The sequence below is a fragment of the Hippopotamus amphibius genome, chromosome 1 (assembly GCF_030028045.1).
Source record: "Hippopotamus amphibius kiboko isolate mHipAmp2 chromosome 1, mHipAmp2.hap2, whole genome shotgun sequence".
Lineage (NCBI taxonomy): Eukaryota > Metazoa > Chordata > Mammalia > Artiodactyla > Hippopotamidae > Hippopotamus > Hippopotamus amphibius.
Window position 1 is genome coordinate 12,199,339 of NC_080186.1, and position 25,189 is coordinate 12,224,527.

Here is a 25,189-nt window from a genome sequence, read left to right on the forward strand (position 1 = left end):
CACTCCTCCTTATGCCCCCCCTTCCTGGCAGGGAGATATGGGGGAGGGCGGGTTCCCACCAGACCTTATGAGGCTTGTCCTTATGTGTAAGCACAGCCCTGTGGCCCAGTTTCCTTCACTCCAGCCTCAGCCTCCTCCTTGGCTGAGCCAGGGCTGACAAAGCAGGGTCCCCACGTGTGGCTCCTTGGAGAGTCCACAGAGCCTTAAGCATCCTCCACGGGACCCTCCCGGCTGCTAGCAGCAGGTTGACCAGCTGTCTGTGTATTTGGGGGGTAGGGGCCCTCTCCAAAGTCCTCCTAGAGCTCCCCCCACCAGGTCCTGAGGACATGCCGTCCCCAGCAGAGACCAAGCCACGTTCATCCAGGGTGAATCCACCACTTTAATGTCTTCTGAGAACCTTCAGGGAGACAGGAGGAGAGAGCAAGGAGGGGAAGCAGGGCTCCAGGGAGCAGGTCCGGAGAGTGAGGGACCGACAGACACTCCAGAGAGACAGAATCCTCGTGAAGGGTGCTAAGGAGCAGATGGTAGCTACCGGAAGAGGCTACTCCGCCTCTCATGGTGGGGTGGGAAGCACAGGGGGAGAGGGGGAGGGACTGAGCCCTAGGGTCGAGGCAGGGTCCCCAGACCCCACTCTCAGCGGGTCTCCCGGGCCCTTCCGTGGTTGTCTGCCTGGAACCTGGCTGTTGGCTCCTGGGCAGCCTGCTCTGGTGTCTGCTGAGAGTCCTCGAGCTCATCAACAGCAGAAACTCTGCAGGGGAAGGTGCCCGCCTGAGCCGAGTAAAGAGGGAGAAGGGAATTACGGCTCCTGCTGCTGGGGGCAGGTCCACGGAGGCATGGAATGCTCCCCAAGGAATGCTGGCCCAGGTCCCTGCCACACCCGCCCTGTGCCTGCCCTGAGGGGTCAAGAGATGCCCAGCCAGACCCTGGGGTCCTGACACACCTGGGCTGCCCGCCAGGCAACGTCACGACGCGAGCAGGCTCCAGCCCCCGCCTCAGTTATAGAACACCTCGTCCTCCTCCCAGAGGGAGCCGCTGTCCACCGAGGGGAGGGAGCCCTGCAGGCGGGCCCCACCCTCAGGCCCCGGGGCTCCCGGTAGGCGCTGCCGGTGCTGCTGTTCAGGGCTGGGGGGCTGTGGGCCGGAGGCTGTGGTGGAGGGCTCATCCGGTGAGGGCCAGCCATCGGGGGAGAGGCCGGGGGAGGAGAAGGCCAGAAGACTGTCATCCTGAGAGGGGACACTTAGGAGACCGTCCTGAAGGTAGATGCTCTCCAGGTCTGGAAAAGCAAAGAGGGGTGGGGGTGAGGAATGGAGTTGGGAAGACCCTGCCCTCACCCTCTCTGGGGGTGGGAGGGAGGGAGGGCGAGGGGCAGAAGACCTGCCTCCAAATCTTGCTTTGCCACTGCCAAGCTGTGTGACCTTGGTCACGTCACTGACCCTCTCTGAGCCCCAGTTTCTCCCTGGGGGGTGACGGTGTGGTGATGGCAGTGAGCAGAATAGTTAAGAGCAGGCTCTGGAGCCAGCCTGCCTGGCCTCAAATCCCTCTGTGCTCTGAGAATTGGGACAATCCGTGCTCTTCCCGGGCCTCCGCTCCCTTCCCTCCCCTCACGGTCACGGGGAGGAGCGAACAAGATAGTGGGTGTGCAGGCGCCGCCCAGGACCTGGGGAAGCCCTCAGTAGTAACCTGGGCTCTAGGAAGGTGGTTGATTGTGCTTGGTGTTAAAGTTCAGGTCCTGGCTCTGATACCTCTAGCTGTGTGATCTGAGGCGCGTCTCCTGATGCCTCAGTTTCCCTTATTTGTGAAATGGAGACAATAACAGCACCTACTTTCTAGAGCTGTCATAAGGATAAAGTGAAATAACACATGTAAAGCACTTAGCACACCGAGCACTTAATTCATGTTATCTATCTATCATCTATCTATCAATCTCTATTATCTATCTCTATCATCTATCTAAATCTATCTCTATCATCTATCTATCTCTATTATCTATCTATCTCTATCATCTATCTATCTCTATTATCTATCATCCATCTATCTATCATCTATCTATCTATCATCTATCTATCTAATCTATCATCTATATTATCTATCTCTATCTATCTAAATCTATTATCTATCATCTATATTATCTATCTCTATCATCTATCTAAATCTATCTCTATCATCCATCTATCATCTATCATCCATCTATCTATCTTTCTATCATCTACCTATCTATCTATCTATCTATCTATCTATCTATCTATCTATCTATCTATCATCTATCTATCATCCATCTATGTATCTATCATCTATCTGTCTATCTATCATCTATCTATCATTCTCTCCTTGATGTTCCTGGCACTCCTTGGGCAATGGCCAGGGCGAGGATCACCAGCCCCATTTTTCAGATAAAGGAAAACCAAGGCTGAGGGCGGAGGGGCTCGTCTGAGGTCACAGGGCATTAGGGGGCAGAGCAGGCGTGCAGCCCCAGCTCCGCCGCCCCCAGCCTGCCCTGGCGCCCACCGGGCTGTACCCTGCAGCTGGATGATGTCCTGGGGGCTGTTCTCCGGGTGCAGGTCCTCGTCGTCCAGCGAGGACCAGGCGCTCAGTGTGGCCTCCGTGATGGCAAACTGCTCGGCCACCCCTGTGGGGGACAGACCCGGCTCAGCGGGGGCACGGGCAGAGGGCGGGGGTGGCCTCGGGTGTCAGGGTGGGCTGGCACCAGACGGTGTCTCTCGGGGCTGCCCCTCCACGCTCGGGTGATCAGAGTGTCCACCAGTGCCCTGTCCACCCCATGGCATTATGGTTCCCTGCCCACACAATGCCCAGGTGGTGACCCTGGGTTCCCCAAGGACCAGCGCCCCGGCCAGTCCGGATCCCCAAGCGCCCCTTCCCCAGCCCTGACCTGCGGCGAAGCGGGCCTCGCGCAGCTCGTCTGGGAGGCAGCAGTAATGCTCGTCCTCAGCTGGGGACAGCTCCCAGCCTGACCGCTGGGCACTCCAGCCCTTCCACTCGATGAGGTGGGCCACGCGGCCACGTGCCATGGCCGTGGGCTTTGTGATGTGGTCCTTGATGCTCTGCACCACTCCTGGCGGAATTGAGGGCAGTTGAGTGATGGCTCCGACCCAAGGCCCAGCTCAGGGCCCCACCCCCAATACCCCAGGCCCCCCGTACCTCGGGCCCAGCCAGTGGCCTGTGCCCCACATCCATTCAGTTTTCTGCACTCACCCAGTGCCCCACGTCCTCAAAGCCCCACACCCACAGTCCAGTTCCTGTCCAGTTCCTCCTGCCCAGACACTGCCTCGTGCCCACTCCCCGCCCTCCCCACATCCTCCCACACCCTGAGACTCCCTCACATATATGCTCCCCACCCCCTTGCAGACCCCACGCCCTCCCCAGGGTCCCGCCCCCAGTCAACGTTCCTGCCCACCTGGTGCTTCTTCTCCAGACCTGCCACACCCCTCATTCCCTTTCTGAGCACGTTTAGACCCTTCTGTTCAAGGACATCCACTCAAGGATCCGTTTGAGAGCCACCCAGCCCTCCCTTTATCCATTAGTTAACAAGTTCTGAGAGAGCAGCCCCTGGGCCTAGGACACTGCCCACTCTGCGGAGGGTGAGACCTGTAGCAGGCAGGGAAGGCGTCCTGGAAGAGGTGGACTGGAGTCAGGCTTTGAAGGCAGCTTGGGTTGGAGAAACAGAGGCAAGACTGGAGGCAAGATGAAGGCGTGGAAGAGTCTGGCATGATTCCAGGGGGCAAGACATGGGGGGCAACACCAGGACTAGGGCGGCAGGAGAGGCTGGGAAGCCCAACAGGGGCCAGACTGGGGGCTGAGAGCCAGACCGAGGGCGCCGCTGTTCCCCTTAGAGCAATGCAGAGCCACAGCAGGGTAATGAGCAGGAGAGTGGCCTCTGTTGTTTAGGAAGAACATCCTCATTAGAGAATTAGGGGCCAAGGGTGGAGACAGGGGGACAGGAGGGGCCATCGGAGGTGATCCAGAGAGACCCAGGACAGGGCTGGGCAGATGGGGAGGAGGGCCTGCAGGGGTTCTCGGGAGTAGACTGGTCGGGTGCGGAAGCTGACAGACAGAAGGTTGTCAAGAATGATTCAGGGGACTTCCCTGGTGGTGCAGTGGTTAAGAATCCGCCTGCCAATGCAGGGGACACGGGTTCGAGCCCTGGTCCGGGAAGATCCCACAGGCCTCGTAGCAACTAAGCCCGTGTGCCACAGCTACTGAGCCTGCACGCTACAACTCCTGAAGCCCGCACGCCTAGAGCCCGCACTCTGCAACAAGAGAAGCCACCACAATCAGAAGCCCGGGCACCGCAACGAAGAGTAGCCCCCACTCGCCACAACTAGAGGAACCCGTGCACAGCAACGAAGACCCAACACAGCCAAAATAAATAAATAAGTGAATAAATTAAAAAAAAAAAAGAATGATTCAGCATGTCCTTTAACCCAGGCTGAGAACACAGATCTGGGAGTCACGGGTCCCAGAAGCCAGGAAGTGAGGAGTAGTAATATTTAAGAAAGAAAGACACCCACGGAGGAAACTGAGACAGAAAACTCTGGGAAAACGATGGAGATGGGAAAGAAGGGGGAGACACCCCGCCCCGGTTGCGGAGTGCTGGCAGCCAGAGAAGGTTTCTGGAGGGGGTGGTTTAGTGGCCCCCGAGGGGCAGGTGAGGTGGAGGGAAGGGGTTTCAGGTGGAGGAAACGACAGGGGCAAACGTGGGGGGGCAGCAAGGGCTTTCTGGGGAGCCGTGAGGGATGTAATGAAATGGGAGCCCGAGGTACCAGAAGCAAAGCTGTGAGCTGAGGCTGGCTGGCTGAGAAGAGCCCCGAAGGCTGTGCTTGGGTGACCTGCGGCAGCTGCTGCGGTGGCCCAGGGTGCCCATCCCCCACTGCCACAGGTGTGGCTGCTGCCGGCTCACACCCGTGCCCTTCTTGGGAGCCTTGCCCTTCGCTGATGGGAGCTGCCTCACCCAGAGATGCCCGGAAGGTGGGAGAGCCCTCCCCGGTGGCAGCCAATGACAGACCAACAGAGGAATCATACAAAATCAGCCACCTGGCCTGAAGGTGCCACAAACTGTGTGGTACCTGTGAGTCACGCTCCTGAGCTCCCTGGGGGATCAGGCTGAGAAAGATGAGACTTCTGCAACCACCCCTCTGCCGAGCTCCCTCCCTGCCCCATCCTGCCGGCCCTCGCTCCCTACAGGTTTCCTTCTCAGTAAATCACTAGCACAACAATTCCCCTCTCACGGTCTGCCTCTAGGGAACCCAACCCAAGCGGGCACGAGGGCAGCTTTCATCTGCTGCAGAGAGGCAGGGAGACCACACCTGGCCGACACCTGGAAAATCAGGGCCATCCCCTCAGCACTTCTGGAGACCCCAACGATTGAACCCATGGTGGGGGTGGGGGCAGGAACCCTAAGACCTGCAGAGCCCAGCACGGAGCCTGGCATTTAGAAAATGCGGAACCCAACAGGGCCGCAATCCTTTCAGCTGTGATTCAGATTTGACCTTCCCACAGCCAGTGCCTGAGGGGTGCTGTGTGAACGTCAGGGCAGGAGAGGGTGGCTTACCCACAAGGGACGAGGTGGCCAGGGCTGCCACGTTGTAGTTGCTGGAACAGGATCTGGAGTCAGACAGGTAGCCGTTGGTGGTCTGGAAGCACCTCTGTAGGAAGGGGAGGGGGGGTGAGCAGGGTGGGGTAGACCTGCAAGATGACTTCCCCCCCGCCCCCGCCATCCCCATCCCCCACCCACCCTCGGGGCTCTGGGTGATCCTGCCGACACCCACAGACCTATCCCCAGCCCTGTTTCCATCAGGCCCCCCTCCCCCAGGGCTGGCAGCACTGTGTGCCCAGGCTGGGCCCAGCAGAGGGAGGGGCGATGGTGTCAGCCGGGGCTGGCTAGACCGGGGGATGGGCAGGTGCACTGACCTGCCAAGGATCCCAACAGAAATCCATCTGTTTGTCCTAAAACAAGAGGAGAAAGAGGAACAGGCAGGGCCTGGCGCCGTGTGCCAGCAGATGGCACGAATCCTGGAGCCCGGGTGGTGGTGAGGGTCAGCCTTCTGGTGTCCCCCGAGGTCGGGGTCTGCCTACTCATGGGTCATGCCGTGGTGTCCCCTGGCATGCAGAGAGAGGAGTGGGTGGCGGGGGGTAGTCGCGGCTCTGCCAGGAGAGGCCGTGGGTACGGGGGATAGATCAGACCTGGGCTCGGGCTTTGACTCCAACATTTCTAACCGGGTATCCTTAGACTAGTGACTTAACATCTCAGAACATCAGGTTCATCCTCTGTAAAATGGTGACAATAATGCCATTTATCTCACAAGTGGTGCTGAAGCATGAGTGACACACTGTAGGCAAAGTGCCTAGCACAACGCTTAGCATGTGGTATGTGCTCAAAAAAAAAAACACAAAAAATGGTAACTATATCAACTGGTAGCTTCAAGCCACAACCTCTGGGGCAAAGGTGGAAATCACGCACCAGGGTGGGAGGCTGCTAGCAAGATCGTCCTGATCCAGCTGGAATGAGACTTCCATTCCTTTACTCTCTAGAAGGCAGTGCAAGCTCCTGAGTCGTGGGCTGGCAACAGAACATCTTACCCGCAAGGCTGAGTTAATCTGGGTGGGAACTCCTTCAGGGTGGGACTCGCTTTTCTAAATAGGTCTGGTTCAGTCCTTGGACGCGCAGCCCAATTCAGACCTTCATCCAGCTGAATACCAACCCTGAGGGGCCCTGATTCCACAGGAAGTAGCCAAGTTCAGCAGGGAGAGAGGAGGCTGCAATGGTTTCTGCTCTCCGTGGGGAGCTGTAGGGCACCGTCCAGGAACCAGGGCATAGGCGGGGGTGAAGGTAGGGATGAAGTGTGACCGGTTACCTTGCCAGTGACGTGGTCTGGAGCCACGATGGGTGTGCGGCTGGAGGGCACGTCTGGGTTCAGGGGGGCCGTGCCCTGGGGCATGGGGCACTCCTTGTGGGCACTTGTGAGCAAATCTGGAAAAAAGAAAGACAGAAGAAACTTAGAAAAGCCCAGAGCTCTCTTGCTTATGAAGCTGGTTCAAGCCAGTCCTGAGAGATGGACATCACTTTCTTATTACATCATGGCTTAGGAAACAGAATCAAGCCCATAGCAGGTGAGGAGTCCAGCCAGATCCCCTCAGCAGGGCTTACGTGCCCATCTGCTTCTTACTCCATTTTCACTAATTCTGGTACCCACACTCCAGCGTTTTTTTTTGACCTCATGGAGACGTCCAATCCATTTATTCTCCCACCTTCCACTAGCTCCTCACGTCCTCACTTCCCTGCTGGCCCAGCTAGGACTCGCTGGCATATCCTACCAGCTCTCCTTTGCAGATGCCCTTGACTCTCTTAACCCTGTTTAGTCTAACCCTCCACCTGCTTTTTGTGCCTGGACCCTTCGAGCTGCCTGTCGCTGGGCCCGGGTGTCATGTTAAATCGGTACCCACCGGCCTCACACGGGACGCTACCCAGGGATCCTTCTACGCTTCTCTAACTCCTGCTAGTGTGTGTCCTGTGAGGTTGACTACCTCATCCTCTTTCCTTCTCGAACCTCCAAACCTGACGCCCCTGCTGCTCCCTGCATGCTGCTGCTGGCTTCTCTCCAGCCCTCAAGGCGTGTGATCCAGGGGCCTTTGGAAGGCATCACCCCATTCTCTCCACCTCAAATCACTGCCCTGTCTGCACGCCACATCGTCTGCTTTCCCTCTTGTGACAGAGGAAGAACTGCCCCCCCTCGGTCCAGGACCAGCCCCTCCACCCAGGGTCTGGGTCCCGTCCCTGGCCTCCCTCCTCCTCCCTGCAAGGCTCTGTGGTTTCTTTCCCATGTTGTCTGTGTTTCCCACCCCGCAGAGTTGGCCCATCAGTGTTGCAAGGGCTGCCGTGCCTCTCAGCTCAGGGACTTTTGCTGGCATCCTCTCTCCTCTCTTCTGCCTCATGGAGTCCCCTCACCACGGGGCCAGCCCCCACCCCCCGCCCCCCTTTAAAGACCTTCTCCCGGCCCCTGCTTCCCTCTGCTCCTTGCTCACTCCTCTGCCCGCTTCGTGGCCAGACAGGGTTGTGTTGGACCTCTACTTCCCATCTTCTCCCATTTTCTCCTCCACCGGTTCCAACCAGCCTTTCATGAGACAGCCCTTGGCAAGCGGCCAGAAACCTGTACGGGGCCAAGCTCAGCAGTGACTTCTCCAGCCCCATCTTCAGTGGCCATCCAGAGTGAACACGGGGGTCGCCCACCCGTCCCTCCCTTTCCAGCCACACCCTTCTCCTGGCTTCCCTCCCACCTCCACTTCCTTCTTCTTCATCCTCCTTCACTGCTCGTCCACTGAGCCTGCCACACCGCATCACCTGGGCCCCTTCTCACCTCCCTTCTCTCTCTCCCAGGAGATCTCACCTGTATGCGGCTGACACCCACCTTTACACCTCCAGCCCTGACTCTTTGCTTGAGCTGTTGACTGAATTTCCAGCTCCCTACCTGGATGCTCGATAAGCATCCCAAGCAAACCCGGGCAAAACGGAACTTGCAAACCTAAGTCCCTCTTCCTTTACTTCCCCAGTTTTAGAAAATGATGCAATGGTCTGCCCAGCTGTACCAACTAAAAATCCAGGAGCTTTCTTGGCATCCTGCCTTCCCCTACTCTGCCCACCAGCCCCATCCAATCAACCAGCAAGTCCCACTGGCTCTCTCTCCAGCCTCCATTCCCGATTTATCCTTCTCCTTCCCACCACTGCCCCCCTGGTGGGAGCCATCACCCCCTCTCACCAACAGCCACCCACTTCCCCACCTGGCCCCACCATCCACTCCCCACCCAGCAGCGCAGGGACGTCACGTTCCAGGTCAGACTGTCTTCACCTGCCCCGGCTTCCTTCCTTCGCACTTTAGGAGTAGAGCCAGCCCCTTGCTGTGGCCTTCAGGGCCCTACACGTCAGCTCACCCCGTTCCCGGCCTCAGTCCTCCTCCCGCCCCCTCGCACACTCTTCCAGCCACTCTGGCCTCCTCGCTGCTCCTCAGTTGGCCAAGCTTGTTCTTGTTCTTTGTCCTTGCTGACGGCTCCCCTGCATCTGGAACACTCTTTCCCCAGGTCTTCCCGAACCTCATCGTCCCAGACTCAGCTCAAGAGAGGCCTTCCCTGGCCACCCTGTTCACTGTTGCCTTCCCCGTCCCCACGCCGGCCACCAGTCACTCCCCTCCCAGTCATCACCTCCTAATATTTCTGTTTATGTAAGTGTCCAGACTCTCTCCCCACAGCGAATGTGAGCGCCATGGACACAGAGACCACGGCAGCCCTGCTCAACGCTCTGCGTCCAGAGCCTGGAACCCTGCCTGCACGTAGTAGGTGCTCTGTAAACATCTGTGGGATGATTTCCACCTTTATTACAGCATTTAGTGCAGGATGTCTGGTAAACCTGTGTATGCGGGGGAGGGCAGGGATCGTCCTGCCACTGATGCACCCCCAGGGCCTACCACACTGCAGGTTCGCAGTCATTGCCGAGCGAATGAACACCTTGAATGGAGCAACTGGAATTACCGGACTGAGTCCTTGGGCTGAACTGAAGAGGACTCCGCCACCCCGGCAGGATGACAGGGAACACCTTTATCATTCATTTGATTAATGCATTTAGTTACTCTTCCACTCACTGAGAAGCATTAGCTGAGCACCTACTACATGCCATGCACTGGTCTGAGTACTGGGGACACGGCGGTGAAGAAGACGGAGATGGTTTCTGGAGACAGACTATTAACCAAAAACTCACAAGTAAGTAAGATCCATTAGGTAACGATAATAGCTATGCAGAAAAGAATGAGGGCGAGCGTGAGTCGGAGGGGACTGGAGAGGGACTGGAGAGGGCTTCTCAGAGCTGAAGCCTGGGTACCAAGAAAAGCCCAGTTCTGTGAAGACCTGGGGGATGGTCCTTCCTTCATTCATTCACGCAGCCATCCACGCACACAGCCATTCACGCCTTCACCCACTGAGCATCCATCTGCCAGACGTCTACACTACGCACGCACCGCCCCTCATCCAAACACAAGGCTGACGGCTGACCCCGGGGCATGTCAGCAACAGAGGACTGCTCTGCTTTCTACTCTCTCCTTTCCCGGTGTGATGGTTGAGTCCTCACCCTGACCTAGAGAGGAAGGAATCTATGGCTCAGCCTGGCAGGTGAGGAAACAGAGGCACAGATGGGGAAGTCACTAGCCCCAGGCACACAGCCAGTCGCCGGCAGTCCTGACCTGCTCACCCTCTTCCAAAGCACAAAAAGGGTTTTCATGAGTTCAGGTGGGGATTGGGGGCTGCACAGGAGAGCTGATGGGGGGAGCTGGCCAGGAGGGGGTGTCTGGAGGTAGGCAGTCTAGGCAGGTGTGGGGATGGTGTGTGGGGGGAGATAGTGAGGATGGAGCAGGGTGGGCAGCGCTTGCACAAAGCCATGGAGTCTGGAAGGAGTATGCAAGCAGCAAACAGTGTCGGGGCCACTGCAGGGAGGGGAACGCTCTGCAGGACACTCGTCCCGGCCTCCAGCCTGTCCAGCCCTGCGTGCTGGCTCCCACCACCCTTTTCCGGCTTGGGCCAACCTGGGCAGAGCTGGATGAGCTGATGGCATGGGAGCATATAGGGCTTCCTGGAGGAAGCTGAGGCCAGGGAGGGTCTGAGGCTGGAGATGGGAGGTGTCAGGTAACCCCAGATGCAGGGCTGGGTGCGCCACTGGTGGACAGGGGAGAGTGGGCTGAACTGGAGACGTGGAGACTTTGGCGGTTAACAGGGAGGGAAGAATTGGGCGCCAAAGGATGGGTGGGTGCCCCGCCCAGTCCCCCAGATTCCGGTGGATCCCTTTGTCTTGTTTTTGGGCACCCACAGCCCCAGCCCCATGTGCTTTGCTTTCAACAGGCAGCACCTGAAGCTTTCTAGGAGCGCTGCCCGCGGGCAACGAGGCTGAAACGACCTGAGAAGTGATGCTCCTGCCACCGGAGCGGCCCTTGGCCCATAGGTGGAGGGGCAGGGCCCCAGCTCCTCTGTTTCGGGAGGAAAACTCGGAGCTTCCCTTTCAACCCAGAGTCCCCTGTGGGATCAGGCTGAGACCACCCCCTACAGACAATGGACACCTTTTCCTGGCTGTGCCTCCTCTGCTCTGCTCTCTCCACGCCTGTCCTGGTTTCCTCTGGAAGATTTGCTTCACATTCCAGCTGTACCCAAATCCCCATTTCAGGGTCTGCTCCTGAGGAACGGCTCCTAAGACAATTGGGTAAGGCTCTGGGGCCAGACTGTCCAGTTCAAATCCCGGGTTGGCCCTGTGTTACCATGGGACCTTGAACAAGTGACTTTGCCTCTCCAAGCCTTTGTTTCCGCATCTGTAAAATGGGCAGCTGAGGTAGACTGTTCTTGTTCCTCAGGAATTGTCTACTGGGGTCCTAACTGAGGGCCCCACTTTTGAGGAAAGTCACTGTCAGGGGTGGAGGTGGGATGGGGGAAGCAGACACCCTCTTCAAAGTGGCTGAAACCGGGCTCTGCTACCCCAGCCACCAAACCCCCTCTGACTCTGACGACCTAGTTCTCCCCATGGGCTAAATGAGGGGCTCCCAGAGACTTACCTGCAGAAATGTCGGAAGCCTGCAAAGGACAGGCCAGCATCTCACCCACTCCTCCTCACCCCTCCCTTGGATGTCTCCATAACCGGGGAGAGAGGGCTGCTGCAGGGCTGGGCTGGGCTGGGGTGGGACCGGGGTACCGGGGGCAGCCTGCCCTCCCACCTCCATCATGGCAAGGATTGTGTTTGCAAGGGTCAAGCAGACACTGAGGAAGGGGCCAGGTTCGAGCCTTGCTAGTGTAACCTAAGAAGGCTGCTTGCAGGCAAGGGGACCCCAGCCCCAAGAGGCTAGAGGGTAGACCGCTTTAGGGGGAAAAGGGAGCTGGGCAGGGGTTGGAAGAGGTCAAGCCAGGTCAGATCTCCCACAACGTGGGCTCTGTCGTGGGGAGGTGCCCCCAGCTACGGCTCCCTGGAGAATTCACGTGTGCTAACCTGGGAGACCCTGCCCCTCCCCCCCACCTCATTCTTTTTTTTTTTTTTTTTTTTTTGGAGGCATGTGGGTTCTTAGCTCCCTGATCAGGGATTGAATCTTCATGCCGCACTGCCCCCCGCCTTCATTGGAAGCGCGGGGTCTTAACCACTGGATCGCCAGGGAAGTCCTTCCCCCACATCACGTCCCTCCTCTCCCCACTCTCTCACTCCAGCATACTCCTGTCTCTGCCTCAGGACTTTGCACGGGCCATTCCTCTCCTCCATCTGGGACTCTCTCCTCCCACATACAGGTTCACTCCCTCACTCCATTCAGGTTTCTGCTCAAATGCTATAACCTCAGCGAGGCCTCCCCCAACCATCTTATTTAATATGACACCTGACCCTTTCTATCCCCTCACCCTGTTTTACACCCATCACTCCACAATGTGTGTGTCTGTTTCCTTATTCATGGTTTCTCACTAGAACATGAGCTCTGTGAGGGCTGGGACACTGTTTCATCTGCCACGTTAGCCCCAGCACCGGCCCAGGGCCTGGCACACAGTAGGTGCTCGTTAAATGTTTGCTGTAAGAACGAAGGAATGACTATTTGGATGCCTACCACACAGGCCTCACCAGTGAGCCAGTGGTAGCCAAGGGAGACCACTAGAGCTCCAGACAGATACAAATGTCTTGGCCATTTCTTCTCAAGTTCCTCATGCCAGACCCCACCACGTCAGAGGAGAAAGGGACCCAGAGAGGAGAAGGAGGCCAGCAGAGTAAAGAGCAGACCACGACCTTTGGGTGTGGCCTACCCCGGCCGGAGGGGAGAAGGGGAGCGCTGGGTGGGACGTGAGATGAAAGTTGTCATCCAAACTGGATGGGCTGCACTTAGTGTCCAGAAGAGGCTAGAGGGTTCTGCCATCTGCCCGAAGGCTGTTACAGGCCAGCAGGTCAGGGAGGTTCAAGTGAGACTGTCTGGCGTGAACACTGGAGAAAAGGGAAGCGGAGCCAGGTGACGCCCCCACCCCCTGAATCCAGAGCTCAGTGACCTGGGCGCTAAGAGCAGTGAAGGCAGTGCGGGACTGTGGGGGCTGAGCCATGCACCCCGTAGCGTGCGACACACCTCGCTCTTCATCCCCAGTCCCGGCTGTGGGACCCTGAGCGAGTCCGGCCCCTCTCTGGGCTTCAGGGTTTCCATGTGTACGAAGGCCATGTTCCAGGCCCCCTAGAGGTGGTGTTCAAACCGGGGACACACCTTCAGTGGGTCGAGCAAGCAATTTACTAGGTCATATTTTAAAAGAATGAAATAGAATTGAGTAGAATAGAAAATATCAGCATGCACCACAGACACAGGTGAAGTCTTATTTCACGGAGCCTCTGTTTAAATTGCACAGACGCACACGTGTACACAGGAAGAATTTTCTGTGTGTGTGTACTGGATCATGATGTGAAATATTTATTCTTATGGGTCCAGTCAAAACACTTTGAAAGTGACACGCCTAAGGTTCCAGCCTGCCCAAGCCGGGGCCTACAAGGTGCAGACAGGGTGATGCTCGCTACGGGCTGCGCCTGGGAACTCTGAAGGGTGCAGGAATATCTCCGGGCCCCTGCGCATCGCCCGAAGCTGTTCCATCAAACTCTGCAACCACAGGCCAGGGAGCAAGGGGAGCTGATGGGTGACATCAAAGGTCTGGAGGAGACGTGACTTGAACAAGGTTATTTGTCGACGTGGTGGCAGACGTGGACTCCTGGCTCCCAGCCCCTCCCCAGCTTTCCTGCCCCCCCCCCACCTCAGTTGGGGTGCAGGTACCTCTGCCAAAGCTGCCTTCTCCCCCTGAGGACTTTGGCCCCGTGATGTCGCAGGCTGGTTGCTATGGAGACATCAGGTAATGAACCAGCCCAGGGTGAAATCACAGGCTGCTCTTCACCCAGCTGGGACCGGCAGCCACGTCACCACTGACAACTGGAAAAACACAGCATTTCACGTGGGGTGGGGGCTGGGGCATATCCTGAAGAGACTCCTAGCCTCTGCTCCTGTGGGTGCCTCCCTCTCCCAAGGGAGCTGTGGGGGTACCCCTCCTTTCCAGTCCACACCCTGCTCCCCTGAATTCAAGGTCTGAAGCTCCTTCTCAGACGGCCCCCTCCCCCACCTGCCCTGGCCACGGAAAGTGACAGGTTGCCATGGCAGCCTGGAGGGGGCTATCCTGATCCTTTGAGGAGAGGGGTATCGTCTAGATGTCCCCTCCATCCCCTTGCCTTCAACGGGAGCTTCTGAGCGTACAAGGATGCTTCCTGCCCTCTCGTGCCAGCTCCCTAACCTGCTAGAGTCCAGCCACCCAGGCAACTCCCCTGATGTTTCACCTAAACCCCTCTGGCTGCAAAGCCCCCACACTGGTTTTCTCTGCTCGTTCCTTGGGCGAGTCTGCCACATGACCACCCAGATTCCTCTCACCCCCTTCTCAGCGATCCAGCCCAGCCCCTTGAGCTGTTCCTTGGTGCCCCGTGACAGTCCATTAGTCATCGTGGCTGCCACCTTCCCCAGAGTGTCTCCCAGGGCTCCACACCCCAGGAGGACATGGCAGTCCCAGGCTTTACCCTGTTCCTTCTCAGTAGCCCAGAGAGGGCAGACCTCCTCTTGAAAGCACACAGTAACTGAGCAGCAGCCTGGGTCCCAAGCCCCTCGTGATGGCCCTCCCTGCACAGTCGCGGGCCCCCGCTCTAAGCTTCTCGGGACCCCTGCGGCTGACGTATGACGTGGTCCTCCAGCCAGCCATGCCCCGGGTGGGTGCCGCCCAGCTGTGACACACCAGGCTCCGGCCTTGCACTGATGAGAACACAGCGGGCAAGGCCTTCCTTCCACGGTCCCGCCCTGGGTTGTGGGCCTGCCACACGGCCCCTGGGAGCCTCAGGGTTCTCATCTATGAAATGAGAATACTGGAAAAGGTTGCTGTGAGGACAAAGCACCTGCCACAGCAAGCACGCCATCAATGACAGCTACTCTGTCCCCCTCCCTTCCCAGACCTCAGATCCTCTTTCTGGACCCTGAGACAAAGCTCGGGCACCACCCCTCTGGTCCTGTCCCCAGGGCTGGAGCGTGCCCTGGAGGGGCTCTGCAGAGGGAGACCACCAAGGGTGAGTCTTGTGAGTCACTGCCCTGCTGCAGTCTGTCCCTCTGAACCTGGCAGAGGCCCAGCCTTGAGGAGACAAAGTGACCCCCACCTCCCAGGACACTGGTTTACAGGTCACCAGGGCCATGGCAGTGATCTCCATAAGTGAGTTGGTGCAACTCAGAACCACCCAAAGGGGCCCACGTCCTTTTCAGAACCTTCCACACAACCTAGCTCCTTTCTACTTCCTCCACCATCCTGTGGTCCAACTTCTTTCTTTGAACACCCTGATCTAGTCTTACCTCCTCCAGGCAGCCTGCCTAGGTTGTCCTCAGCTGATTAGGTTATTACCTTAGCAGCAGCCCTAATGGCAAAGTCTGGTGTACAGTGATTTGCTTTCACTGTTTACTGAACACCTACTATGTGTCAGGTACTATCCTAGGCCTTTTCATCCATTATCTCTGATTCAATCTTAATAACAACCCTGTAAAGTAGGTACTATTACACCCATTTTACATATGGGGAAACTGAGACTCAGAGAGGTTAAGTCACCTCTGCAAGGTCACCTACTAGTCAGTGGTGGCAGAAATGAGGTCAGTCTGAAATGAGGTCAAACCTAGGCCAATCTGAAACTCCAAAGCTTGTGCTCTAACCACTGACCAGCGCTGATCTCCTGAGAGGGTCCTCAGGCTCTCCAAGGGCAAGGTTGTGTCTCCCTCCTCATACTGTGAGCTTCTAAAGGGCAAGGCCCCATCTACCCCTTCCTCAGTCTCCCCACCGTGCCCAGGGGGACTCTGCTCATGGGCTCTGCTGGGGCCAAGGTGAGACAGGACTGGGTGTGCTGGGGGTGGAGGGGTCACAGTCAGTGGGCCTGAGTACTGGGGGTGGCTCTGATCAGTCCCTTTAGAGCTTGTGCCTTCTCCCAGACATAATCAGATGCCTGACCTTCCAGAAGGAACTCCTCAGTCTCCAATTTCTGCTCTCACAACCCGCCAGCATGGGTGCACTAGACCTCAGGGTGGGGCCAGGAGGCTGATGGGTTGGTCTGGAGGAGCGGGCTGGGGCAGGAAGGGGCAGGCAGAGAGGTTCTACAGCTAGGGGCATAGGACGGGCACTGAGAGACCTGGAGCTGGACAGACACAGATTGCTCTGTACAGATTGTCACCATTGGTGGCAGCAAAGCCCAGACCGAATGCTAACACTGGAGTTATTCCAGAGGACTGCATTCCTTAAGCACTGGCCACACTCTCGGTACCTCTCTGCATGTGGGGGACATGAGAAAGCAAAGGGCAGGTGTTCCGTGCTCAGGCTCCGGGATCACACAGCCCTGGATTCAAATCCTGCCTCTCTGTGTCCTGGCTGTGTGACCTCAGGTAAGATCCTTCCCATCTCCGAGCCCTACATCTGGGCCCCCCACCCTGCCCCCCGCCAAGGGCTGAATGAGGACTAACGAGGTCAGACGAGTGATCCTCAGGCAGCTCAGGATAAGTATCCAACAAATGGTAGCTTAAAGGTAGATGATGAACATAAAACAGCTTCTAGAAACAGCGTTTTGTTGCCTTAATCTAGTCCCAATCACTTTCCCCTCGTCCTCAGCACCTCAAATGCTTGCCACCTGCTTCTTTCCCCATGAGGCAGGATGGTGCTCGAAGCCTCCCTAGCTTCCCCTTTCTCAGCCAAGAGGGTCTGGATTGGCTGTCTGCACAGAAGGAAAATAATAAATATTAACAATTAAAGTGACAGCTGACACAGTGCTTCCAACACGCCAGGTAGTGGTCTGAGTGCTTTATGTGAATTAAGTCATTTAATCCCCTCCCAGGAACCCTAAGAGATCAATACCGGTGTTATCCCATTTTAGAGATGAGAACACTGAGATACAGATACAAGGTTACGTAACTTACTGAAGACGCAGAGCTAGTGAACAGCGGAGCAGGGGTGTGAACCTAGGCTGCCGACTCCAGAGTCTGCACTCCTAACTTCCCAGGCCTGGCTCGCAGAAGCTAGCTGCTGCCTGATGCTGGGATGGGGGGGGTCTCTCCCAGGTGTGGCCTGCACCTGGGGTTTGGCTGGGGTGGACCCGGTTGTGTGTGGGGCTCTGGGCTTGGTAGGGGCATCAGCAGGAGGCCCTGCGATGCTTGGCCTGGCTTCACGCTGCACGCTTGGCACAGGGAAGCGCTTGGAGTAAGGGGGCTACTGTTAGCAACTCGTGCAGGTGTGGGGACTCAGAGGCTCAGGGAAGCCGGCAGCTGGAGAGGAGCAGGACAGCCTGGCCCTGGGTCCGAGGGCCTGCTGTGTGGTGCAGAGGACAAGGGCCCAGGCTCCAGAGTCAGCATGACTGGGTTCAAGTTCTGCTTCTGGCTCTTTCTTAACTACACAGCCCCGGGCTCTGCTCAGTTTCGCTGTTGGTAAAAATGGGGACTGTGATAGTATGGACTCCAGATTAGCTAGTTGTGCCTTGAATGTTCCCACCAGCACACGGTAAGCCGTAAGCACTCTGGGAGTATTAGTGACAACCAGAGGGTGGGTGGCCTGCACTTAGTGGTTTAGCCACTCAGAACCTAGAGTACTGGGATAATGGTTGTCCTCTGCTCAAGTGGTCTCACACCTTCTCTACTTGCATCCACTTTGCCTGCGTGCATGTTGAGACTGGAAGGGGGCTGACCTCTCCAGGAGGCGGACAAGGTCAGAATACACAACTACGGGGTTGACCAAAAAGTTCATTCAGGGTTTCCATAAGATGGTATGACAACCCGAACGAACTTTTTGGCCAACCCAATAGCTCTGGAGGGGGTGCTTGGGAGCACAAGCCTTAGAAGGAAGGGTGGAGAAGACCCATCTAAGGCCAGTGTGACCTCTGATAGGCACGGCAGAGGGTTCCAGCACCAGGTGTGGGGGGGCAGTCAGAGGACCTGGGCCCCAGTGCCAGTCCTCACACCGCCTGGCATCTTGACCTTGGTCTGCAGCTCACAGGCAAGCTCACCCGGGGCTGGGCCTCCAGCACTTGGCACAGGATGGCCCAGTGATGGGGGAGGAACACAGTCCACAAGGAAACACCAGATCCCCAACACCTGCAGCCTGCCCAGAGCCTTCGAGGTTTCTGAAGACACACTGACAGTCTGTCGGTTCTAAAGAACCCTAAATACTCTCCACTCTTAATACTACCTTCCCCTCTGGCCAGACTGTAGGCCTCAGAGCACATGCTGTGCTGGGCTCACCACCTCTGGGCACCCAGCGTGTGTGTACACAGTGCCTAGCACACAGTAGGTGTCATGCTAACATCAGCTTCATGAATGAACAAGTCAATGAAGAGTCAGTAAACAGCCTGCCCCCCACCCCCGATCCCGGCCCTGACACCCTCCTGAGACATCCTGAGCCACTTACCCCGACATCCCACTTGGACTCACGGGCAGAGCCCCACAGAGGCCAGAGGATGGGTGGACGGGTTGTGCTCCTTCCCCAACGTCTCCCAGGACAAGGTCCCCCCCAGAGCCTGCCCAGCCCCTCCCCAAGGCCTGGTCATCCCTCCACACCTGAGCAGGCCACTGGGGGTGCTGGATGAGGGGGCAGCCCCCCCCAAGGCCGTAGTTGGGGTCAGTGGGTTTGGCTTCAGCCTGCAGAGCTGGAGCCAAGGCGTCAGTCACACCCTCACCTCACCCCCCAACTGGTCCCATCGTGTGGGGTGAAGTTAGCAGGGTGGGAAAATGACCCAGCCAACCTCTTCTACAATGTTGCTCGGCAGACTGTTGGAAAACTGGTGGCGGGAGGGTTCCAAAGACCAACCTGCCCATCCCCCTGCTCTGCCTGGAAGTCCCAGCCACCCCCCAACCGCACCCCCAGGGCAGCTCACTCTGGCTCCCCCGGCACCACCTTGGGGAGAGCCATGGGGCTCAGGCACAGGAGGAGAGCGGACGAGTGCCCCGTCAGAGACAAAAGCCCAGGGGTTACTGGGAACATCAGCTGTCTCTGTCCCTTCCTGTCCCCTGACCGAGGATGGGGGTGGGGATGAGGAGTTAGGGAGGAGGGTGGGGGAAGGGGAACCTTCTTTATAACCTGTTCATCTACAATGGGGTTCAGGGACGCTGAAGACAGGGGCGCGGGGTCAGGGGACAGAAGAGGGGGCACTGGGCTAGTAAAGCCTGTGTCTTGGGGGGTGTGGGAAGGAGGGTCTGCTGGCCCTCCTGGTGCCCCACAGGCCCTCCAGAGAAGCCAGGAGGAAGCAGAAGCCGCCGTCCCCTCCGAGGCACACGGCAGGGGGTGTGTGGCTGCTGGAAAGGAAGCGACCCTGCTTCTGCCACCTGGTGGGGTGTGGTTCCAAGCGGGGCTGGGGATGCGGTGACCTCCCCACGCTCTCTCTCCGCGCTGCTCCCCCTCCCACGCCCTGTCCCCCTCGGGGCACCCTGTCCCCTGGGGTTCGGCCGGGAAGGGCGGGTCGTCCCCTCCACCCCCACCCAGGTTCTGGGGAGCGGCCGAGGGGACGTGCGCGCGTCCCCGCCGCGGGGACCCGGGCCCCCGATCTCCCTCCCGCACGGTCCGCGGCCCCCTCACCTCGCGACACGCAGGAGCCCATCACGGGGCCGCGGGGCCGGGCCGCTGCGCCTTGGGTGCGTGGGGCCGCCGGGCGCTCATGTCTCCGCGGGCTCGGGGCTCACGCGCGGCGCTGGCGCAGCGGAAGCGCGGACGAGCGGGGAAGGGGCCGGGGCTCCGCTCGGCGCGGCCGCCGCTCCCGCCGGGCCGTCCCCGCCACCGCCGCCGCCGCCTTCCGCGCCGCGCCCGCCCCGGCCCCGGCCCCGGCCCCTGCCAACCGCGGGCAGCACGGCGGGCGGGGCGGCCCCGGGGAGCGCTCGCCCGGAGCCGCGAGCGCCGAGCCCGCCAGGCCGCCCCGCCCCCCGGAGCGCGCCCGCGGCCCGCGCACCTGTTGCCGCAGCCCCGCCGGGGGGGTGGGGCGTGAGCATCGCCCGGGGGCCGGGGGGGGGGGCGGGGAGCGGGGCAGGGGACCCAGAGGGGTAGCTTCTGGCCCTCCGGCCTCCCGCCACCTGGTGACAGGGGCTGAAGGTCAGCGAAGAGGGCGGTGGGGGCGGGAAGATTCCGGCATTTGGGGCACAGCCTGGCTGAGCGCAGTGACAATCCCATTGTACCCATTTTGCAGGGGAAGGACCAGGCTCACGGAGGTCAGGTGCCTTGCCTGTGGTCCCTGAGCCGTGAGGGACAGCGACTTTTGACCGTCAGCTCCTCACTGGGGGGACACCGGCCCAGGCTGCGGTTGCAGAGGATGGGGCTGGTGTACTAGTGGCCTTCCTGCTGGGTGAGAGTTAACCGTCACTCCACGGGGGACAGCGGCTGCAGGCGGGTGAGGTGGCCCCTCTGAGCTTCCTCTGTCCTGCGCCTCCTGTCTGATGGGGTCGCAGTGGCCCCTCTGATCACTCACAGTCGTTCTTAGATACCTACCCACGAACACACACTCACGTGTGTACACACTTGCACATGCCAGCCCGTGCACACCCACACACTAACAGCCCCACACACTCATATTTACATACAGTCGCACTCAGACACACCCCCAGCTCCTCAGCAAACCCTCCCCCGCTGGCAGCATTTCAAGAGCATCTGAGCGCTCACTGTCACATTCTTGCGTCTCACTCCATCCTTACACCTACCTGTGCACCGGGCAGGGCAGGTGTCATTGTGTCCCTTTGTCAAGTGAAGAAGCCAGGTTTACTGATTCTCTTCAAAACCTTGTGCTGGCCCAGCAGGACTTTGAAGGATGAATGAGGTTTGAGGCAGGGGTGTGGGTAGAGCTGGAGGCCTTCAGCAGGGCCTGGTGGCACTGCCCCCAGGTGGGGGGGTGCTGGGAGTGAGCAGTGGGGTGCGGGCTGACGTTTTTTCTCTTTCCCCAGGCCTGGTGCCCTCTCCAGGGTAAAGTCCTGATGGGGAGTGACCCTGGCCACGGGTGCCAGCAGAACCGGTGTGAATGTGGGTTCAGCTCACACAGGCTGTGTGACCTTGGGCAAATTGCTTCACTTCTCTGAGCCTGTTTTTTTTGTTTCTGTTTTTGTTTGTCTGTTAACTGGGGGGTAAAAATCTTACCTCAAGGGATTGCTGTAAGGATCAGTGAGATAATATGTGCAAAATGACTGACACATAGGTTCTTTTCTTTTCTTTTTGGCTACGTTGGGTCTTCACTGCTGTGCGTGGGCTTTCTCTAGTTGTGGTGAGCCGGGGCTACTCTTCATTGCAGTGCGCAGGCTTCTCAGTGCTGTGGCTTCTCTTGTTGCAAAGCATGGGCTCTTGCTGCACAAGCTTCAGTAGTTGCAGCACTCAGGCTCAGTAGTTGTGGCTCACGGGCTCTAGAGCACAGACTCAGTAGCTGTGGTGCACGGGCTTAGTTGCTCCTCGGCTTGTGGGATTTTCCCAGACCAGGGATCGAACCCGTGTCCCTTGCATTAGCAGGCAGATTCTTAACCACTGTGCCACCAGAGAAGTCCGACACATAGGTTCTTAGGGCTAAAAATAAATAACAGTGATGGTGAACGCAGGTGTGATGCATCATGACCTCACCAAGCATCCCTACCCCCACGGGAATCCTGAAGAAACTCCATTCAGTGCGTGTGTCTGAAGCACCTACTATGTGGTAATGTGACCAAGACAGATGCGCCAGTCCTGGAGTCCAGTGCTACACTCAGACATAGGTGCTCAGAGCGCTCTGTGCTCTGCCCCCATCAGACCAGCCTCCTCCACCCCACCAAGTCTGGTCTGGGGAAGGATAGCTCTGAAGGGACGGATGCCTTGAGCAGTGCCAGCTGTGTGCCTGCCCTTGTGTGGAGAAGGAAAGGCGAGTCTGCCTGCAGCCAGGCCCTGGGGTCCTGTGCTGTGTGGCCCAGGGTTGGGGAGGCAGAGGTGTCCTTCCTCTTCTTCCTGTCATGGGGTGACTGGATCTGGCTTGGAGGGAGGGCTCTGACTCACCGTGACGCAGGATGCTCGGTCACAGCTGCAGATGCTCCCAGCTGGCAGCCTGGCAGCTCTGGGGGCAGAGGGGACGGAGGGGGACCCTGGCAGGGAGGATGTGTAGCTCATGGGGAGAGGATGCCTGGGAGGCCACTGTGCCCCCTTCAGCCTAGACAGAAACAGGTGGATGAGGCTGGGTAGTGGCCCCTGCCACTTGCTTGAGGCTGGGCAAGTTGTTCCTTGCTCACCAACTCAGAGACATGTCTGGGGGTGCCGGGGGGTGGGGGTCTGGCTATCCCAGTCTCCAGCATTCGTGCTGGTCAGTTCCACATTAACTCAATCCTCTCATTGTACAGATGGGCTCTCAGAGAGAGGCAGGGGCTTGCCCAAGGTCACACAGCAAATTGGCAGCAGAGTGAGGACTAGAACCCAAGCCTCCTGCCTATCAGCCCTGCCCTGGCACTAGCCTGAGACTGGGCCATGTGGGGGTGGGCAGCTCCCCCTTGCACACCCAAATTAACCTTCCTAGTCCTTGGAATTCTGCTGAAGCAGACGATTCCCAGACTCCCAGGCAGCTCTAAGATGCATGGTTGTCCTTCCCCGAGGGCAGGCTGTCCTTTTCCAGCTCAGCCCACAGCCCATCTGCCCAGTGACCTTCCACTACCCTCCCCCCAGCACCCTCCTTGCCCCACCCATCCATGGAGGAGGGGAGAGGGGGCCTCCTGATGGGTGAGGGGTCCAGAGCAGTGTGCCCAGGCCTTGCCCTTCACACTCTGAATCCCACTCTCCTGTCATGATTTGGGGGATCCAGCCAGAGCCCCCTCTCCTGCAGCCTGCCCCACCTGCTCCTGTTCAACAATGGACATCCACTGGTCCTGAGTGCCCAGCCCTGGGCTGGGCGCTGGAGCGTGGAGAGCAGATGCTGCAGGGTTTGATCAGAGAGAGGTTAATCAACGGGAGCCGTTACAGTGATGAATCAGACTCAGTCCCTGCCCAGGCACTCCTGGGAGGGGGGATGGTGCAGTGCACGGGGAGCCACATGCATCAATACCTCGGGTCAGGGTGGACAGCGGGGCATTGCCCTGCCAGCCGAGGGTGGTAAGAGGACAGTCGCTTCTGCCAAGGGCCATGAGGATGGTTTCAAGGCAACGGTGACCCTTCAATGGAATTTTGAAGGTTAAGTGGGTTGTTGGTTGGCAGGGATGGAGGAGGGGCTCCAGGTACACAAAGACTTGCAGGCAGGGATGCTGAGGGGCCCACAGGGGACTGGCATCTGTGACATCCGGGGGTCCAGTGGGGGAGGATGAGGCTTCAGACTGGAGTTGCCCACCTTCCGGCCTCAAACATCTCCTCAGTATTGGTTTTCTCAGGAAAGTCAGAGCTGGATAAGCAGAAAGAGCATAGAATTGGAAACCAGACAGATCTGGGTTTAACTCCTGTGCCCAGAACAGTACACAGTAGATGCTCGATAAATATTTGTTAACTGAAGGCAAGAAAGTGAGACTTGTCCAAGGTCACGCGTCTAGAAAGTGGTTACAGCCAGGGCTGTCTGATTCAGCCTCTAATTCACCCAACAAATGCTTATTGAGCACCTACTGTATGCCCAGCTCTGAGTGGTGCTGAGATTACGGCATGATCAAGACAGGTTCCTGTTCACTGGGGAAGGGAGAACGGACCGGTGGGGGAGGTTGGCGTGAGCCCAATAATGACCCAGGTAAATTTAGACTCACAGCCCTGGAAAGTTCTAGGAAAGAGCTCTCAAGAGGGTAAAAGAGAAGGACTTGATCTGGTCTCACAGGTGGAGGGAGTGTCCAGGGGAAGTGACAGTGACTGAGTCCACAGCTGAAAGATGAGCAGGACCTGGCTTGGCCGAGAGAACAGCATGGGCAACGGTGTGGAGGTGGGAGGACATGTCCGATTCCCAGGAGGATGTGTTCATGCCCAGCCCAGGGTCGCTGGAGCACAGAGGATGAGACGGGGTGGTGGCAGGAGCTGGCTGCTGCAGGGCCTCACGCTGGGATCTGGTCTTTATCCAGAGAGCACTGGGAAGCCCCATCCTCTGTTTCCTCATCTGCAAACCGACCTTCCTTCGAGTCATTCTCACGGAGGGGTGGGGGGTGGGGAGGTATCTAGGCCCAGATGAGGCTCCCAGTACAGTTCCCTGTTTTTCTGGAGGCCCAGCCTGGCCTAGGGGGCCCGAGGACCAGGGTTCGGGGCCTTTCTGGGAAGCCTGAGAAAGAAGGCCACAGGCTGCCCTCAGAATGTGCCCACTCGTAGCTCCAGCCTTGGGCCTGGGGGCTTCTAGCCGGAGTGGGGTGACTGGTCAGAGTCCCCTCTCTTCCCCCAGGAAACAAGCTGGACTGAGTGAGACAGGGCGAGGGAAAAGGCTAAACCCACAGTCTGATGGGGGAGACAGAATCCTCAGGGAGCTCCAAGTCTGATGGAGGAGACGCTGTGATGGGCACTGCTGACACTGGGGCGACACCAGCCCCAGCCCTGAGGAAGCTCCTAACCTGGCAAGTGAACAGGTCCACCGAGATCATCTCTAAAATGCCTGACCCAGGCCTGGTCTACAGTGGCTGCTTCATGACAGGATCCCTTTCTCAGGGTTCAGAGGCTGGTACCCTGACTCCTCGACCTCAGGATCTCTGCAGGCAGGGAGGAGGCCCCCCTGCTAGGACCAGGGCAGAGACACTGGGTAAGGCTCACCTGAGAATGTTTTTCCTGAGCCGTGTGTGTCATGTGGCCTATGGCCACCAGGGGACAGCCTGAGACAACATCGTTCTCTACTGCTTTCATTTTCCTTCCTCTCTTGGCCAATTGACCCAGAAAGTACCATGCTTGGCAACTCAGACCCAGCCACAGTTCAAGTTTGTACATCATGTGCCCTGCACAAAGGTGCCCAGCCAAGGGGGAGGGCACTGAAACCCTGCCTGTGCTCTGGTCACCAAGCCCTGAGCTCTGGCACAGGCTGGGTCTGCCCTAGTGCTGGGTACATTTTTCATAGCACAAGGTTATCATATCCTTTCCATGCTCTGTACTCTAAGGCTGTATACACCCAGATTTGCGCAAAGTCTCTGTACAGGCCAGCAACACTCCTGAACTCAGACATCGCTCAGTCCTAACCCCCACTGTACAGATA

General features: G+C 58.2%; 1 protein-coding gene across 1 annotated transcript; it reads right to left on the reverse strand.

Annotated features, from left to right (window-relative positions):
• Positions 1 to 992: 992 nt before the first annotated feature.
• FAM131C (family with sequence similarity 131 member C) lies at positions 993 to 19,707 on the reverse strand. The gene is made up of 7 exons (XM_057699109.1): positions 19,651 to 19,707; positions 6,870 to 6,985; positions 5,926 to 5,961; positions 5,567 to 5,660; positions 2,888 to 3,070; positions 2,516 to 2,626; positions 993 to 1,273 (listed from the first exon to the last, which is right to left on the reverse strand). Exons 1-7 carry the CDS (start codon positions 19,670 to 19,672, stop codon positions 993 to 995), a joined length of 843 nt encoding a protein of 280 aa, XP_057555092.1. The 5' UTR covers positions 19,673 to 19,707.
• Between the last annotated feature and the right edge of the window lie 5,482 nt (positions 19,708 to 25,189).

Excerpts from the sequence above, each read along its gene's own strand:
- FAM131C (XM_057699109.1), bottom strand. The coding sequence starts at position 19,672 with ATGGGCTCCTGCGTGTCGCGAG. Across the intron at positions 2,627-2,887 it reads CGAGGCCCGCTTCGCCGCAG|GGGTGGCCGAGCAGTTTGCC; the intron begins GTCAGGGCTGGG and ends TGTCCCCCACAG. Across the intron at positions 1,274-2,515 it reads GGACATCATCCAGCTGCAGG|ACCTGGAGAGCATCTACCTT; the intron begins GTACAGCCCGGT and ends TTGCTTTTCCAG.